Source organism: Coenobita brevimanus, chromosome 50 (assembly GCF_032717465.1).
Source record: "Coenobita brevimanus isolate Jiangsu-jjx chromosome 50, ASM3271746v2, whole genome shotgun sequence".
NCBI lineage: Eukaryota > Metazoa > Arthropoda > Malacostraca > Decapoda > Coenobitidae > Coenobita > Coenobita brevimanus.
The window spans coordinates 47,843,902-47,863,395 of NC_137003.1; the positions used below are offsets into that span (position 1 = coordinate 47,843,902).

General features: G+C 41.2%; 1 protein-coding gene across 1 annotated transcript in view; it reads right to left on the minus strand.

Annotated features, from left to right (window-relative positions):
- Positions 1-17,300, minus strand: part of LOC145399779 (uncharacterized) — a 56,604-nt gene extending 39,304 nt beyond the window's left edge. Inside the window, exon 1 of the mRNA XM_080272328.1 lies at positions 17,265-17,300. Within this exon, the coding sequence (XP_080128454.1) occupies positions 17,265-17,300 (36 nt within the window). The remainder of the gene's footprint in view (positions 1-17,264) is intronic.
- Between the last annotated feature and the right edge of the window lie 2,194 nt (positions 17,301-19,494).

A 19,494-nucleotide genomic window follows, 5' to 3' on the forward strand; every position in this document is an offset into this window, starting at 1 on the left:
CATACTCAGGTTGACACCCTTCTCAGGCCTGGCATATAATGGTGTACAGTCCACATCAACGCAGGCACCGTGATTGCTTCGTGGCTTACCTTGATAGCTTCACCACTCCCTTTTTATAGATCAGTGGTTACAAGTCGCATTCTTGTACAGAAGTAGTATATTCTATATACAGAGAGAGAGGGTGCCTCGCGATTTTATATATATATATATATATATATATATATATATATATATATATATATATATATATATATATATATATATATATTAAATTTAGGAAGTTATTTTTGGGTTAATTTTGGGTACAAGATGATGTATCAACATGAGCACAATTCTCCATCAACAGAGAGCTACAATTACTGATGATCCTGTGGACGAAACTTGACTCCCTTATAATTCACCCATAAGGTCATCAGTAATTGTAACTCTTTCTCGGTAGACAATTGGACCCAAGTTGGTACAGTGTTTCTTTATTCAAAAGTTACTAAAAAATAACTTCATGCAGTTTCTTTAAAATGCGGGTGGCATATATATATATATATATATATATATATATATATATATATATATATATATATATATATATATATATATATATATATATATATATTCACGTGAGAGAAGAGAGAAGAAGGAGGGTGTGTGTGGGTGTGAGTGAAGGGAAAGTGAGGACAGAAGAGAATGGTGAGGTCACTGCACTAACTTAGGTACAGCGGTGACCTCTTCACACACACACACACACACACACACACACACACATACATACATACATATAAACATATAAACACAAACACGGGCACAAACGCATCCACATATAAACACACACACACACACACACACACACACACACACACACACCCATGCATAATTCATACGCTTGCTTGCAGTTTCACGCAAACACACACACACACACACACACACACACACACACACACACACACACACACACACCAGCAGGTAGTTACGCACCGTTGAAGAGTGTGTCAAATTAGTGTGCGTAATAACATTACCACTCACACGCGCCTCTGCATGTACCTACAGGCAGAGGCAAAAGTTAACCTTCCATTCCACTGCTTCTGCGTCACACTTAGGGCATGTCCGTCACTTTCCTCTCTGACGCATCACATGAAAGTTGTAGTCAAAAGTTCGCTTACACCTTCTTGGGAGAGAGAGAGAGAGAGAGAGAGAGAGAGAGAGAGAGAGAGAGAGAGGTGAATGAATGAGGGAGCCATTAAGGATAAACACAGATAAAGATGCTCAGGGTAGGAGATGGTGATGATGATGATGATGATGATGATGATATAAGAATTAGCGCCTCTCTCTCTCTCTCTCTCTTACCTCAGCCCTTGCCAAGGCTATACACGTAGACAAAGGGTCGCGTGTCACAACATACACACGGCACGCACTACACACAAGCACACACACACACACACACACACACACACACACACACACACACACACACACACACACACACGTAAAGGCACATTCAATCTTATACTGTCATCGTTAACGCGAATACTTACCACCTACATACAGTCACGTTCACACACATACACACGCAATACAATGACGAACACACACACACACACACACACACACACACACACACACACACACACACACACACACACACACATGTACATCACCCATTCATCTGTGACGACATCCAAACAAGCATTGGCCAGTAAGACCAAAGTTAACAAACTGGAAGAGAGAGAGAGAGAGAGAGAGAGAGAGAGAGAGAGAGAGAGAGAGAGAGAGAGAGAGATGGCGTAGGTGCAAGTTCTATAGATAGATTTGAGGTCAGCCTTAACGAAGTGGTCTGGCCTAAATATTAATAGCCGAGAGAGAGAGAGAGAGAGAGAGAGAGAGAGAGAGAGAGAGAGAGAGAGAGGAGTGGGGGAGCATGAACAGTCCCTGGAGTGAGTCGGTACCTATGGATTGTTTACATGGTGACGGACCTTCCCTTACTGAGTGGTTGTGAAGGTAGGTTAGGGTCAGGAAGAAAGGCTAGCACATTTATCTTTTTATCTATCATGTGTCAATTTCTCTATCTACCTGTCTATCAACGTGTCTGTCTGTTTAGTTGTCTATCTTCCTGTCTATGTCTGTCTGTTATTATGTTCACTCACCTGCTTCTCAATGTAACTTCATGTGTCTGTCTGTCTTTGTAAATAACTTAATAAAAAAATAAATAAGAGAAGATATACACCTGCCCCTCCCCGACACACCGTCTTGACCCAGTGTGAGAGGCAGTATGACATAACCTCAGGTCATTAGTGGTCAAAATCACACCTTCACTCTCAGGATTACCGATTATATTGCACCTCTACCACAACCCAAAAGAGAGTTATTTTCCACACAGGTGTAGTTATTAAGCTATGTGGAGGAAGGAATACGTAATGGAGCTTCTTAGAAAGTGTTGAGAAAGTATTGAGATTTTATGTGATAATACTCGTAGTGTTTTTCCTCTGATATTCACACACCAACAGGCAGGCATGATTGTCCTGTACAGTATTTTCCTGGCAATAAAAGAATTGTTCGTTGATACCCAAAAAGAAGTATTTAAGTAGGACACACACACACACACACACACACACACACACACACACACACACACACACACACACACACACACACACACACACACACACACACACACACACACACACACACACACACACACACACACACACACACACACACACACACACACACACACACACACACACACACACACACACACACACACAGACTCGTGGCTCTCCCATTGACTCTCATTTTCAATTTCAACGTAACATATACACAGAGCACATCAGTGACCCCCCAGAACAGGGCCTGACCCCACCTTGACCTCCCTATTAGTAAAAACCTGACTGCACCGCTGTATGTAAATGTGTTTATATGTTGCCTCATAACAAACTCTGACAAAAGAAAAGTACTAGAAATATTGGGTTAATGCATAGGCACGTAGGTGGAGGCAGGTAGATAGATAGAGGTAGGTAGACAGACAGACAAACAGACAGATAGATAGATAGAAAGACAGATAAGAAGACAGGCAAGTAGGCAGGTAGACTGACACACAGATAGATAGATAGATAGAGAGAGAGAGAGAGAGAGAGAGAGAGAGAGAGAGAGAGAGAGAGAGAGAGAATGAGTGAAAGGGAGAGTGTAACTGCGCATGTTTGGATAAGGGGAGGGGGGATGAAGAGGGAGGAGGGGAGGGGAGCAGGTGTAAAAGGAAGAAGGAGGGGTAGAGTGAAGGAGAAGGGGGAGGACGAGGGGGAGGAGGAGGGGGAGGAGGGAGAAGAGAAAGAGAGAGGAAAGAAGGAAAAAGACGTCATAGAAGGATATAAAGAGGAAGACGATCGAGAGAGGGAAGAAGGGAGGGAGGGAGGGAGGGAGGGAGTGGAGGGGAGAGGGAGGGAGGGAGAGAGAGAGAGAGGGAGTGGAGGGAGGAGGGAGGAGGGAGAGATGAGTTGGGGAGTGAAGGGAAGTGAAGAGAAATGATTATAAATAGGAAAGTAATGATAATGGATGAAAATATGCTGCTAGACCAAAAGGAACGGAATAAATTTGAAAAAGATGGAAGATTTAAGTGACGAGGAAGGAAGTGAGGAAGAGAGGAAGGAAGTGAGGAAGAGAGGAAGTGGTGAAGATAGGAAGGAAGTGAGGAAGAGAGGAAGGAAGTGGTGAAGATAGGAAGGAAGTGAGGAAGAGAGGAAGGAAGTGATGAAGAGAGGAAGGAAGTGAGGAAGAGAGGAGGAAGTGAGGAAGAGAGGACGGAAGTGAGGAAGAGAGGAGGAAGTGAGGAAGAGAGGACGGAAGTGAGGAAGAGAGGACGGAAGTGAGGAAGGTAGGAAGGAAGTGAGGAAGGTAGGAAGGAAATAATGAAGAGAGGAAGGAAGTGAGGATGAGAGGAAGGAAGTGAGGAAGAGAGGAAGGAAGTGAGGAGGCAAGGAAGTGAAGAAGAGAGGAAGGAAGTGGTGAAGAGAGGAAGGAAGTGAGGAAGAGAGGAAGGAAGAGGAAGAGGAGACAGAGCAGAAACTAGGGCATGTACTCAATTTCTCTCTCTCTCTCTCTCTCTCTCTCTCTCTCTCTCTCAAGAAAAGAAAGTTCGTGACAGGAGTTGCCTCTGGGTCATCCCCTTTTATCTTCTTCCTTTCTTTTTTTTCATTATTTTCTTCTTTTTCAATTTTCTAGCCAATTATAATCACATTCATATATACACCCCTGCATCCACTCTCTCTCTCTCTCTCTCTCTCTCTCTCTCTCTCTCTCTCTCTCTCTCTCACACACACACACACACACACACACACACACACACACACACTTGCCTCACTCTGGGTGACTCGGCACCTTCACTCCGTCTGTGTACATTCGGCTCCCGGCACCACCTCGGCTGAGAGAGAGAGAGAGAGAGAGAGAGAGAGAGAGAGAGAGAGAGAGAGAGAGAGAGAGAGAGAGAGAGAGAGAGTAACCCTTTCATTATGAGTACCACATTTTTTTACTCAATTTTCTCATCAATCAATCTATTTTTTTTTTCGACAGACCACGAGTAGATAAATTTATGAAGGCTTTATCTATCGGATCCATCCCCTCTAGAGTCGATAAAACAGGCTGAGAATTGGGGACGAAATTTTGGGCCAAGTTGATGTGAAGGGAGTATAGGTATGGTTAAGGCTGGAATAATCTCACTCAATCTGTCTTTCCCTCTTCCTACGACCTCCATTTTTTTGGCCAGGGAGCTAGAATTTATTTATTTATCTATTTCTCTATCTATCTGTCTATATATCCATCCATCCATCTATCTATCTATCTATCCATCCATCCATTCATCCATTCATCCATCTACCTGTCTGTCTGTCTATCTGTCTATCTGTCTATCTATCCATCCATCCATCCATCACCCCATCCTTCCATCCATCCATCTATCTATCTATGTGTCTATCCATCCATCTATCCACCCAACCATCCATCCATCCATCCATCCATCTATCTATCTATCTATCTATCTATCCATCCATCCATCCATCCATCCATCCATCCATCTATCTATCTATCTATCCATCCATCCATCCACCCATCCATCCACCCATCTATCCATCCATCCATCCATTCATCTATCTATCTATCCATCCATCCATCCATCCATCCAACCATCCATCCATCCATCCATCCATCCAACCATCCATCCATCTATCCATCCATCTATCTATCCATCAATCTATCTATCTATTAAGTCTCAGGTAAGGATAGGTCATAGGGTTAATTTCTCTCACTGGTATAGGGAGCTTCGTAACAACTCCCCAGCGATTTATTTTACACCTTCCCCCTTAGCACTTTCTTCTGTCTCATTTCTAGCAATTTATTATCAACATAGATGGGTAATAGAGAGCTAGAAATAGAAATCTAGGTAGAATTAGACATAGAAATCTAGGTAACATTGAGCTTTATTTCCATTTCTTCCTCTATGTTATATTTCTTACATCAAATTCTAACAGTCTATTGTGTATCTATCGAGTGATATCTATTGCTATCTATGTCTCTTCACTTTGGCCATAATTTGCCTCAAGAACACAGAAGATGAGACTGAGGTGTGTTTTGTGCAGAATAAATCGCCAAGGAAGAGGCGTTGCGACATGTCACAAATCAGTTAGTGTGCAGTCTTTACGTGTTTGTGTTTTTTGTGATTCGTGTATGAGAGAGAGAGAGAGAGAGAGAGAGAGAGAGAGAGAGAGAGAGAGAGAGAGAGAGAGAGAGAGAGAGAGAGGAGGATAAAAAAAAGAATAAGAGAGAAGAAGAACGAGGAGGAGGAGGAGGAAGAGGAGGAGGAGGAGGAGGAAAAAAAAGAAAAAAAAGTAAGTAGAGGGTTAGCAACGGCCAGGAAGCGATTTATTTAGTTCAGCCAAAACTTTATGAGTTCAGGCAGAAGACGGATGAATTTTTTGAGAATGTGGTTTATTTTTTATTTTATCATAATTTTTTGTCTAGATGAAGATGTTTGTACAGAATGGCAACGTTCCAATTGTGGTGAAAATAACAAGAGATAAGGGAGAGAGATACTGCGTCTGCCTGTCTCGTCTTAGCCTATTCTATCTATCTATCTATCTTTCTATCTGTCTATCTTCTGTCTATCTTTCATTCTTTCTCTGGCTTATGCAGTTTGTGTTTCTGGTTGCAGGGTGATGGTGATGATGATGATGATGACGATGATGATGATGATGATGATGATGGGTAATGGAGGAGGACATCAGTAAGACAGAGAGAGAGAGAGAGAGAGAGAGAGAGAGAGAGAGAGAGAGAGAGAGAGAGAGAGAGAGAAAGGGGCCACTAGGACACAAATCGATAAACAAACACACAAACACGCGTAAACAGACACAAGGGCGTAAGTGCATTTACACACACACACACACACACACACACACACACACACACACACACACACACACACACACACACACACACACACACCTACGCACTCACTGGCATACGTAACTACATGCTTTCACACATGCAGAGCCTATGTTTTTGTTTGAGTTATGGTCTCTCCCCCCCCCCACCTTTTCTCTCTCTCTCTCTCTCTCTCTCTCTCTCTCTCTCTCAAAAGTATGTCACTCTAACCATCACACACACACACACACACACACACACACACACACACACGATACTGCTAAAAACTCCCCTGCCATTTCAAGCACACTCTTCGTTGGTTCTCCTTGACGAAGAGTTTTTACCAATTTTCAGTCTTTCCCAGAGGATTTCGTAAGAGAGAGAGAGAGAGAGAGAGAGAGAGAGAGAGAGAGAGAGAGAGAGAGAGAGCGTAAGAATGTAGCAAAGTTTTACAATTCTTACTTGCATATCTTAAGTGTGTGGGGAAGACCAGACTTTTCACAATCACCTTCAAATTTACGCGTCATTTTGATATATAACAAGAATAATTTGCTGATAATGGCATCTAGGAGTGCTTGGCGAGGTATAATGATGCTGTTTAGTACGTGTATTTAACGCCTCCACGCTCTTTATGTTCGTTTTTATGCGTAATATCGAAAAATTGGATCATTATCTAGGGGACGTCGGCATCGAAATCCCTCTTAATAATTTTTAGCGTTTCCGAGTATTGCGTTCATTTCCGGTCATTGTCAATCAATTCACCTCGATGACGTGTATTTCATGTCCTTCTCCCTATTTACAGGTGATTTTATTCAGCTAGGACTTTATTATTATTATTATTATTATTATTATTATTAGTAGTAGTAGTAGTAGTAGTAGTAGTAGTAGTAGTCGCGGTAGTAGTAGTAATAGTAGTAGTATAGCAGGTGTTTAGACATAGCTTTCATTAATCCTTTCTCTCCTAGGGACTCTCGTAGGCTGAATAAAATCGTCTGAAACCAGCAAGAATGAAATTTAAGAGTCCGTCCTTCTTGTTCTTGTCACTCTCATGCGATTTTATGCCAGACGAGGAACTGGAGGGGTTAGACGCAGCCTTCATTAACCCCTTCAGCACGAGGGGCCGTTCTTAAGATGTGTATAATCGCCTCAAGATGATTAGAAGACACTGGAGAAGAAATCCTTGGGGTAAAGATGGGGGTGGGAAGATATTAATAACACTCACTATTTTGGATTTTTTTTTCTTTAATGGAGGGAAGAAGGAACCAAAGGCGTGCTGTGTTGTGCTGTGCGTTTTTCATTTTGCTTCGTCATCACCACCCGGTCATGGTCCCCCCCGCCCCCTCCTTGGCCACAAAGTTAACCCATTGCCACATCGCTACGCTCACCCCCGGATCATCCCTCATCGTCACATCCTTTCACTATCATGGAGGCTTATACACAATTCTCTCTCTGCCTGGTAATGATGGCTATACTGAATCCTCTTTTCTCTCTAACTTGGCCTAAAATTGTCATCTCGTCAAACTTGAGTCATATTAGATTAGCACTAGAATATGATGCTGAGGAAGTGCTAGGATGATGTCTTATACTCTGCCAGTGAGCTACGTGAAATTTGCTGCAGAAGGACAGAAAACTGGGCCAAGTTTAGGTAAATTTCTCTCTCTCTCTCTCTCTCACTCTCTCTCTCTCTCTCTCTCTCTCTCTCTCTCGTCTCCCATGAAGTAAACACAAACATCACAGGTGTTGGCAAAAAGTTTTATGCTATTTACGTGAGGGAAACGGAGAATTGAGAGGGAAAGGAAAGGAAAGGAAAGGAAGAAGCGAGGGTTGCGGGGTCCAAATGCACGTTAGGTTGAGAATACCGGGAGTTCTGAGACCATTTTCGTCTCTACCGCCACTGAGTACATGGTTTGAGACCGTCTGTACCATCCCTTTTTTGCAAACTTTTATTTTCGTCTGCATACTACCCCTTTTTCGTCCATTTCTCCAGATGTTTGCAAAATATAAAAAGAATGATATTGTACGTCATTCAGAGTATAATAGATGAAAGACAGTGCTTAGAAAAATGCTAAAATGAAAACTTAAGGGAACAGTACCTAGCCTGAGACCCGACCTCCGTTTGTTTACATTGTTCTCTCCGTCATCCCGTCTCGTCGTCACGTAAGTACCTTTCTAAACCCATTTTCTCGAACTTTGGTGAATGGGAAATGATTAGTGCTTAGACACGATGTTGATTTACGTGTAGTCTGTATAGCTAGTGCAGGATTGACGCAATAATAGTGAAGGATTTGGCGGGATAAATAGTAGTAGTAGAAGTAGTAGTAGTAGTAGCAGCTCCAGGCTCGGGGAACAGGGAGGGAGTTGATGGGCTTTTGTATGACAGGACAGTGAAGCCACCTGGCCATATCGGTGCCATCACGTGAAGGCGTCACTCTCCAGGACGAGTAATTATTTAAAAATTAAAACTGCGTCCCGGGTTGAAAGGGTTAAGTGCATGACCTTTGACCCGTTTCCTCTTTGCTTTCACTGATGACGCAGATGTAACGGTCAGTTCCTTGTGTATGAGTATGTGTTTGTTTTTTGTGTATATTGATGTGTGTGTGTGTGTGTGTGTGTGTGTGTGTGTGTGTGTGTGTGTGTGTGTGTAAAAATGTATAACAGTGTGCACGGGCGTGTTGGTGTATGTGTAAATGTATGTTGATGTGATTGTGTGTGCATTTGTATGTGAAAATGTATATGCATGTGTATGTTTGCTTATGTTCTTGTGTACATGTATGTGTATATGTTGGTGTATGTGTGTACGTGCATGTGATGTAAGGATAAAGTGTGTATGTAATGACGTAAGATGATGCAAAACTCCCTCACAACGCTCACGTCTTTTCTTACGCCATTTTTGCTGCCTTCAGACGAATTTGATCGGCTCAGTGGAGACGCGTTGCAGTGAAAGGCATAATGGACGTGATATCTTAACCCCCAAACTCCTCCAAAATCCCTATTAAACTGAGGAAAATCGTCTGGAGATACAAAGATTTAATACAGTGGAACAAACGCCAACCCGTATCTTAGCTTCATCAGTTTTACTCTGTTCACATTAACTAGGCTTAACATTCCCATCTTTCCATTTTGAGTAGAGATTAATAACAGAGTAGGGTGCTAGTCACGAAGAAGTGCAGTGGAAAAGATGTAGAGAAGTCGAGAAAATAGAGTAAGTGGAGTATCATAAGAATTCCTAGTTTTTTCTTGTTTACTTTTCTTCCTTCCTTCCTCTCTCTCTCTCTCTCTCTCTCTCTCTCTCTCTCTCTCTCTCTCTCTCTCTCTCTCTCTCTCTCTCCCTCTCCTACACTACGCTTCCTCCAACATCTCAGCCTCTACTCCTCCTCCTCCCCCACCCTCTCCACCTTCCCCTCCACTAACCTTCCTCTCAACCTCAATCCCTCCTCCTCCATCCCCTCCCCCTCCCCTTCTTCCCCCACCCTCCCCACCCCCCCACCCACACCTCAGAGGGAGATGGCGTGGGTGGGGGAGTGAGTGGACGATTGGGGGACTGTGTGAGGATGACAAGGAGAGGCGTGATTCATTGCCAAAGTGTGTGTTTTTTATTTCTTTATTCTTGAAGGGGAACTGAAGCTTATTTGTGTCGGTATTTATGTGTGTGTGTGTGTGTGTGTGTGTGTATGCGCGTGTGTGTGTGTGTGTGATGCAAGGAGTGAAGTACAGACGCAAGGAGTGAAGTACAGGCGCAAGGAGTGAAGTACAGGCGCAAGGAGTGAAGTACAGACGCAAGGAGTGAAGTACAGACGCAAGGAGTGAAGTACAGACGCAAGGAGTGAAGTACAGACGCAAGGGGTGAAGTACAGACGCAGGGAGTGAAGTACAGACGCAAGGAGTGAAGTACAGACGCAGGGAGTGAAGTACAGACGCAAGGAGTGAAGTACAGACGCAGGGAGTGAAGTACAGACGCAAGGAGTGAAGTACAGACGCAAGGAGTGAAGTACAGACGCAAGGAGTGAAGTACAGACGCAAGGAGTGAAGTACAGACGCAAGGAGTGAAGTACAGACGCAAGGAGTGAAGTACAGACGCAAGGAGTGAAGTACAGACGCAAGGAGTGAAGTACAGACGCAAGGAGTGAAGTACAGACGCAGGGAGTGAAGTACAGACGCAAGGAGTGAAGTACAGACGCAAGGAGTGAAGTACAGACGCAAGGAGTGAAGTACAGACGCAAGGAGTGAAGTACAGACGCAAGGAGTGAAGTACAGACGCAAGGAGTGAAGTACAGACGCAAGGAGTGAAGTACAGACGCAAGGAGTGAAGTTCTGTAGTGTGAATGCAACGCCGTGACGCAACCCCTATACAGTGTGGTGCAAAAATTCTCTTACTGCACACTCGGGTCTCGTCCTTCACTTTCCTCCCTGTCGCATCGTATCAGAAAGAATCAACTACGGACACGGACACACACCAGGCCTCTCTCTCTCTCTCTCTTTAGGAATACTAGCCAGCAAAGGAAATGAGAAGCAGAAGGGGTCCAGCAGTAGAGAAACTTTTGCCCCGACTGTAGAGAAAGTAGTAGCGCCCTTGAGAAGCTACATAATTGAGAGGAACTTTTTACCTTTTTATTTTCATTATTTCTTTATTTAATAGAAAGGGGATAATTACAGGTAAGCTTACTCAGGTGTCCCTCACGTGTGTTTGTGTTGGTACTCAAGGTGGGGTGTGGCAGGTGAGGGCCGTGCCGATTGGGTACGCTCACCTGGCTGGCAAAGATTCATGTGCTGGCAGCTTTGGTATGCAGGCTAGCTCCCCTTTGATTAGTCTCCGCTCAGCTGAATAATATTGTCTGGAGATAACACAGATAAAAATGTATACTTGGGCCTCGTAGTGAATAGGTAATAGTAGTAGTAGTAGTAGTAGTAGTAGTAGTGGTGGTGGTGGTGGTGGTGGTGGTGATGGTGGTAATGGTGGTGGTGGTGGTGGTGTATGTATAAGGCTGTATTCTAAGCCTCTTCGGTGATACGTAACACCTCTTCCTCAGCGATTTATATTCACATATTCTTTTGTATGCCCGTAAATTATGTTATATATTTTGTGTGTTGCTCGGACGGCTCAGTCGGCTGGTGTGGGCGCGGTGTGGCCTTTTGGGGAGTACGAAATGAATAAATGATGCAAGGTAGTTATTGATAACACCAGGCCTTCACGAGAAATAGCCCGGGGAGTGCAAGTGGATTGTTATTTATGGCCGCCCCTGTAAAAAGCAACAAACGAGGGAATATGAAGGTGTAAATGGCATAATAAATCACTAAGAGAAGGGTGTTACAGGCCAGTGTGTCAAGGCTTCATTAATACACTTAGCTTTGTATAAATTCCTAATAACACGGTGATGACAGTACCCGTGGGAACATAGAAAGTGTGTGTGTGTGTGTGTGTGTGTGTGTGTGTGTGTGTGTGTGTGTGTGTGTGTGTGTGTGTGTGTGTGTGTGTGTGTGTGTTTTGCGGAAGTTTGATAGCGTCTGAGTGATGAGGAATTCTGCGTCAATCTGTTTATGTATGCAGTATGTATGTATGTATTCATCTATCTATCCATCAGTCTATCTCTCTGTCCATGAATGCTAAAGACTAATTAATTATGTAGTTAAGACTTTTAGTACCTGTCTCTAGTGTTAATTAAGAAGTGAGTGCTGTTGAGTGAGACAGATCTGATTACTTGTTAAACGTAATAACCCATTGTGTGTTAAGTAATTGTGATATAAGAGTGATGGTGTTAAATTAAGCTTGAATTTATGTGGGAAAACTTATATTAACCCTTTAAAGACTGGGGTTGCTTCACGCTGGATTCTGTGGAGGTTAGCGTACTGCCCTTCGCCTGCTGGCTCATAGTTGGAACGCTCATACTAAAATTAGGTTCCTACTTCGGGGTTCTCCCCTTGTTTTATTTATTTATTTATTTATGTATGTATGTAGTTATCTCAGCTTCTCAGGGTTAATGAAATATCAGAAAAATATTGAAGAATCCCATTTCTTCCTTCATTTTCTTTGATATGTACGTTTTCTTTTGAGTAATAATACGGCGGAAATTCCTGTATTTTTGTCTTAGATGTTTGTACTGTATATTTCTTGATAGTATGTGTTGTGTATATCCTTATCTTATTATTATCTGTGCATTGGGTGTATCTAGGTGTTTTATTCAGTGTTATTTTGATGGTGTTAATGTTGATAATGATTTTGTTGGAGTATGGTTTTATGTCCTGGTTCCAGATCTCTTTTCCTTTATCCTTTTTATTTGATCCTACCTGCCCTATTTATTGCAAGATTATAATGATGATGATGATGATGATGGTTATGGTGATGATGGTGGTGATGATGATGATGATGATGATGATGATGGTGGTGGTGGTGATGATGATGATGATGATGGTTATGGTGATGATGGTGGTGATGATGATGATGATGTGGTGGTGGTGGTGGTGGTGGAAGTGGTGATGGTGGTGGTGAATATGTTGTTGATGATGATGAGGATGAGTTACTGCATTTCTCTGTCCCCCAGCTTACATGCTACAGACACGCTTATGCCCATGTGTATGAAGGATGAAAATGTGAGAGGCGGTGGCCGATAGATAGGTGGATTGATAGATAGATAGATAAATAGATGGCAAGTATGAACTACAAAAGACGTAACCGTATGCAAGGGGTAAATTTCCACGTCTCTCTCAACAGATCCCCAGGTTATAAAACATGACTACTCTAGTCCGTTCCCTGAGGGCCAGATGTCTTACGTACCACGTACCTTCCCATGTCACCACTCTGGCGCTAACACCGAACCGTCCATATTGAATACATGCCAGGTGTATTAGGAAAGGGTGTGTTTTTACGGTATATCGGTGGGTCTTGTGGTAGATAAATACTACCTAAATGACATTCTACTTACCTATGAAGTTTTGTAGTAGATTAATTCTCCTTTTATGAAATTCTGTTTATACGAAATTCAAATCTTTAATCTGTCCACCGCCCCAGCTGGGATTCGAACTTCAGACCATTGAAACTCGAGGCCACTTCTCTACCGACTCGGCCACCGCTCCCCGTTTAGGATAAATAAAAAAAAAAAAAAAATCCATATATTTCCATTTGCTTTATTTTTGTGCGATGTATATGTGTTTTTTGGTATATCAGATGTAATAGGAGAAACAAAAATAGTACCAGAATGTCCGAAACCATTATTTACAGATACTTTATATATTTTTTGTAATTCTAAACTCTTTACTCTCTTGACATTTTTTTTTATTATATTCGTGTTATTTTCAGATGATTTTACTCCATTTCTAAGGCTGGTATTCTCGTCAGTTGTGGAAGCTCCCTAACACCTTTTCCTAAGCGGTTTACTTTGCTTATTACATCTCACTATCCTCCTTTGTGTAAATCATTCAACTATCACTATACTCAGCATAAACAGCATACGTACTGATAATAACCAGTCGTAGTCAAAAATTAATCGCTATGGAAGAGGTGTTAGGGAGCTACCTTAACCGATGAGGATACGGGTAAAATTACAATCAGGCTGTTAACCCCTTCAGTCCAATGACGCATTGTTTATTTCATTCTTTCTCTTCCCAGACGATTTTCTTCAGCTTAGGAGGGGTTAGATCCAGCCTTCATCACCCCTCCACTACTAAGGCCTGTCCTAAGATGAAAAAAAATCGTCTGGAAATAGCTGGAATAAACAAAAAATGGGTCTTCGGGGAGAAAAGGTTGAGTGGAGAGGTAGGACTAAAAATTCGCTCGTTCCTGGGGCCATGTTAGCGTTGTGTCTTTTATTTATTTGTATTTTCCTTGCAAACAGTTAATTTCATGACCCTGCCCTTACAAGAGTGGTGGCAGGGGGCAGGGTGAGGTGCAGGGACGGTAAAGGAAGTGAGATGTGACACTGAGTTGGCAGAGGATGACAACGGATGGCAGACAGGCAGCAAGGGAGGACAGGCACACGACACACACGGCAGAGGAAGACAGGCAGACAAGGGAGGATGCGGCAGATGGCAGGCACGGTGTGGAGGTGGGGGTGGTGGGGGTGGTATTGAAAAACATCCTCCCCCCCTCTTCCTTCCTCCCCCTCCCTGTCCCCCTGCCCCTCTCACCACCACGTCGAACCCTGGAATGAAAAAGAAGAATTAACTGGATGCAACATACACACACACACACACACACACACACACATATATATATATATATATATATATATATATATATATATATATATATATATATATATATATATATATATATATATATATATATATATATACATGTATGCATATACAGTATATGTATATATACATACATACATGTATATACAGTATATGTATATATACATACATATATGTATGTATATACACTATATGTAAATATACATACATATATGTATGTATATATGTGTACTGTATATATACATACATGTATGTATGCATATATATATACATACATGTATGTATGCATATATATATACATACATGTATGTATGCATATATATATACATACATGTATGTATGTATGCATATATATATACATACATGTATGTATGTATACATACATGTATGTATGTGTATATATATATATATATATATATATATATATATATACGTACATATATGTATGTATATACATATATATGTATATACGTACATGTATGTATATATACGTACATGTATGTATGTATATATATGTATATATACGTACATGTATGTATGTATATATATATATGTATATATATGTATGTATATATATATATACGTACATATATATATATATATATATATATATATATATATATATATATATATATATATATATATATATATATATATATATATATATATATATATATATATATATATATATATATATATATACATACTGTATATATATATTTCATGTATGTAGTTTAATGAAATTATTGTTATATGTATTTATTATTCCATATATGAATAAAAAAACAGTGAAGAAAATAAACTGTAAATTGTAAAAACGAACGAAAAAAGTGATTTTCTCTCTTCAACCTCAACTGCAGTCCTCCATTCCATTCCTACTTACATATGTTTTTAAAACTGTAAGTTATGAATTACTTGTTCCAAAAGAGAAGTGAGGATGGAGTGAAAGGTTGCACTGATGCAGCAGGTGACATTACTGGTTAAAATAATGACACAAATGATTAAGTGAAGAGATATAATGATGTAACCCCTAGCACTTAAGGAAAAAATATCTTGGTTTGTTGGTGTGTGTGTGTGTGTGTGTGTGTGTGTGCGTGTGTGTAACAGACAGAGTGTGGATAGGGGTAACCATACTATACCTCCAATGGATGTGGTGACAGATGAATGTTTCCTCCGTGACCACAGCACCTGGAAATAAAGAAACCTAATAAATATACTTTGTTTTATTCTGAGTAATAAGAGAAATACATAGGACCCTTTACAGTAATAGCAAAAAAATTATAAAAGGAAAGTAGGGAAGGATAAATAAAAGAAATATATATAGCTATGGGAAGAAAATAAGGGGGGAATGAATATAGGATAGTAGTGAGGGAGATAGTAAAAGGGAGAGAGATAGTATGAGGGAGAGGATGAGAGATAGAAAGGCAATAGTATAAGGGTGAGAGGGGACCAAGGCAGTGTCAGTCTCACCCTAGCCCCCCCAGACGTCACTCTCCCGCCTTTATCTCATTCCTCGATAAATACCGATAATTATGGGGGGGTATCTTTATCCTATGGCTTAATTAACCGATGATTAGTACTATGAACGTATAAATGAATCTGAGAATAGAGTTTTTTACCCCCATTCTCGCGTACGGCAAAATATGTTAAAATCGCTTAATACGCAAAAAATCAAGGTTAAACCACTACAGAACGCTTCAAAAACACATAAAGCTTCAGCTGAGTTAAAAAAAAATCCAAATAATGATGAAATAAAGCCAAAAATAAGGGTTAATAAATAGGAAATAAGCGAGACATGGCAAGAACTGCCACGTTGCCAGTAACCGAGGTGATGAGGAAAGTTAAAATTACATTCCTCACCATTTTGTGACCGACAGACCTGGAGAGAAGCGGTAAGTAGTGAACTCTCTATTATCTGCCTTCCCTGGAGTTATTTCTAGAGTTTTTAGCTTCATATTTCATCTGTGACTAATTTTCCATCTAACGAAAGATTGTGTAGGGATTTGAAACGGATTTTTCGTAATGTAGTGGTCGTTTTTGCTATGTAATGGCCAAACGACCGGTGAAAAGCCGGCAGATTTTCTTGACGCGGAAGCCGGCATGTTTTTAGTGACTTGTATGGGGGCTGTCTGGTGAAATACAACCTTAAATGGTGAAAAGGGACCATTATAGGCAGCATTCTATACCAGGGAAGGAAGATAATATACGAGATATGAGCTTAGTGATAAATTACGGAACTGTTCACTCACTCCATATGGCGCCCTGTTCAAAGTGCATTCCACCAAGGCAATAACCCTCACTGCAATAATTTCACTTTCTAAGCTCCAAACTATCGTCTTTTATAGAAAAATCGTAAGCTAAGCCTCCTGATAGTATTTCTCGCATTCTAGCTAACGACTCACTATGTTCCGGGCGTTATAGGAGCCACAGTGCCTTCAGTACTTATAGGCTGTCAAAAAAGCTAATATAAAATGCATATATTGAGTTTACGTCGTTATAATGTTACTATTTAAAACATAGAATTTTGGCCTTACGTAAGTCTTTTTCATTCCTGCCTATCTACCTCAGTGAAATACCTGTCGATATACTGATTACATTGCCCTTCCACAAATACCAATGGACCACTTAACTTGCAGGTGTGTTGGGCAGGTGCAGGTAAAAAAGGTGAGACCACAACGTACCACTGCCGGCGGAACAATGGCTACCACAGCTACCATCGCCGCTGCACCACCACCACCACCACCACCACCACTACCACTACCACTACCACTACCACCACCACTACCACCACCACCACCACCACCACCACTACCACTACCACCACCAACCTCACATTCTACTAATATAATTTTTAAGGTAATTATCTGTTGCCACTTTTTAAAACATATTTTTTCAGACTGTTATGTGCAGCTCAGGAGTGAAGTTTTGAAAAGTGTGTACATGTGATATATATAATGAAGTCCTACTCATATTTAATTTTATAGACCCTATGATGTGCTTATTTTCCTGACTTAATTCTTTAAACTTTACCTGTTATTTAAAAACATGGGCTAGTTGATCGTGGACTAATATATCATCTTATTTCTAGATAAACGTAAGGAGCAACCTGAAGGACGACTACCATCACGAGGGCAACTACTGCAACCACCATTACCACTCCTATTATCACCACCATGAGGGTAACCACAACTACCACCATCCACCACCACAACCACCACCATCCACCACCACAACCACCACCATCCACCACCACAACCACCACCATCCACCACCACAACCACCACCTAAACCTACCACCAACCCCGCCTCTACCATCATCTATTTGTAAGTAGTGGCCTATGTTTCGTGGCTGACAAATAATACGAGAACTCCTATTCAAATTTTTACAGGTTTAACTAGATTTATCTGTAACTGATTTGACACCCTAATTATGCAGACAGAACTAATGGTGGGAAAGTCAGGATCGATAAATATTGCTTTCGAGGTCTGGTTTGGTCCCGTTAGCCTTGGTCTGCATATAATATTGGTTATGAACATCAAATTTACGTATTACTTTTAGCATATTTTGGAATGAAAAAAAGTGCTGTATTATACGATGGGAGCTCTCGTATATTTTCAGTCTGTCATTGGTTTTATAATTTTTGCTGCAGTTGGACTTGGATGCTTTACTCTGGCTTTCACAAGACGATTTGACTAAAGAAATGTTAGATTGCAAAAGATTATTCTGTACACTAAGATGATCGCATTACATAAAGTAGTCCAGCAGTAGCCAAATTTAATACAGTATATAGTAATAAAGGGATTAAACGCGAGAAATTGAGGAGTGGAAAGAGAGGAGCTTCCGGAGTTACGCGGAAAGACGAATGAAGTTAGGCAGCGTTGTGATGTGATGGATAGAAGTAACTTGATTTGACCATGTGGAGTGACGGAAATGGAGGAGGAGAGGGCGGAAAGGAGACAGAGGAAGAGAGAGACTAAGGGAGAGGATAAATTTGAAGTATATGAATAACAGTGGAGAGCTGGAAGGAAGTTAAACTGATGGTGCAGCAGCTTCAGAGATTAAAGACTCTTGCAAAAAGGACAGTTTTCCATTAAAGAACTTTATGTTGATAAAGGGAGGGGCAAAAGCTGACCTGCTAATCCTGCTAATCCACTACATTTACTCTTTGGGCATGTTAGTAGCTCTTCCCTGACGCATTGTAACAGAGAATCTTTCATGGGCAGAGAAACATATCGAGCCCTTTATTTAGAAAAATTGACCAGTAAAAGGATGTAAGTGAAATAATGAGCAAACTTATGGCCTCTTGTGTACGTCAGGGCAATTTAGTGGTGGCATTGAAATTGACATGAAGTGGAAATGAAGCGAGTCGTACGTGAAGGGTGTTTTAATTCTTAGGATTTCTCATGGGTGAAGAATACTTGATCTTAGCCTAAATAAAAATCCTATATGCACCAACAGCAGAGAAAAGTTAACTCGATGTAATTTCTGAAGCCTGTGACCGCAGTGATTTCTCATTAACAAAATCTTACTGGTGTTAGTCTGAATGTAATAAAGTGCATTAACAGCAGCGAAAGAGTTAGTGGTGTCAGAAGAGGAAAGTAGAGGTGACAGGATAGCGAGGACATGATTGGTATAGTGACAGACTGAAGGCATTGGTGATAGAGGTAGACTGATAATAGGTGGAAGTGAGGAGGACTTGGAGAACGATATGGAGCAGTGAAATCATTAGTGGTAGACTGATAGACGTGGAAGTGAGGACATGAGGATGCGGAGTGATATCAGGCGAAGAGACCGAGAATGAGGTGGAGAGACGAGGCTGGGAAGAATGAGGGACTGTGCATGAGTGAAATAGTTTGTAGATCAAGAACTATATGAGGAAAGCTAAGAACGTATGTGATATAGTTGCAAGG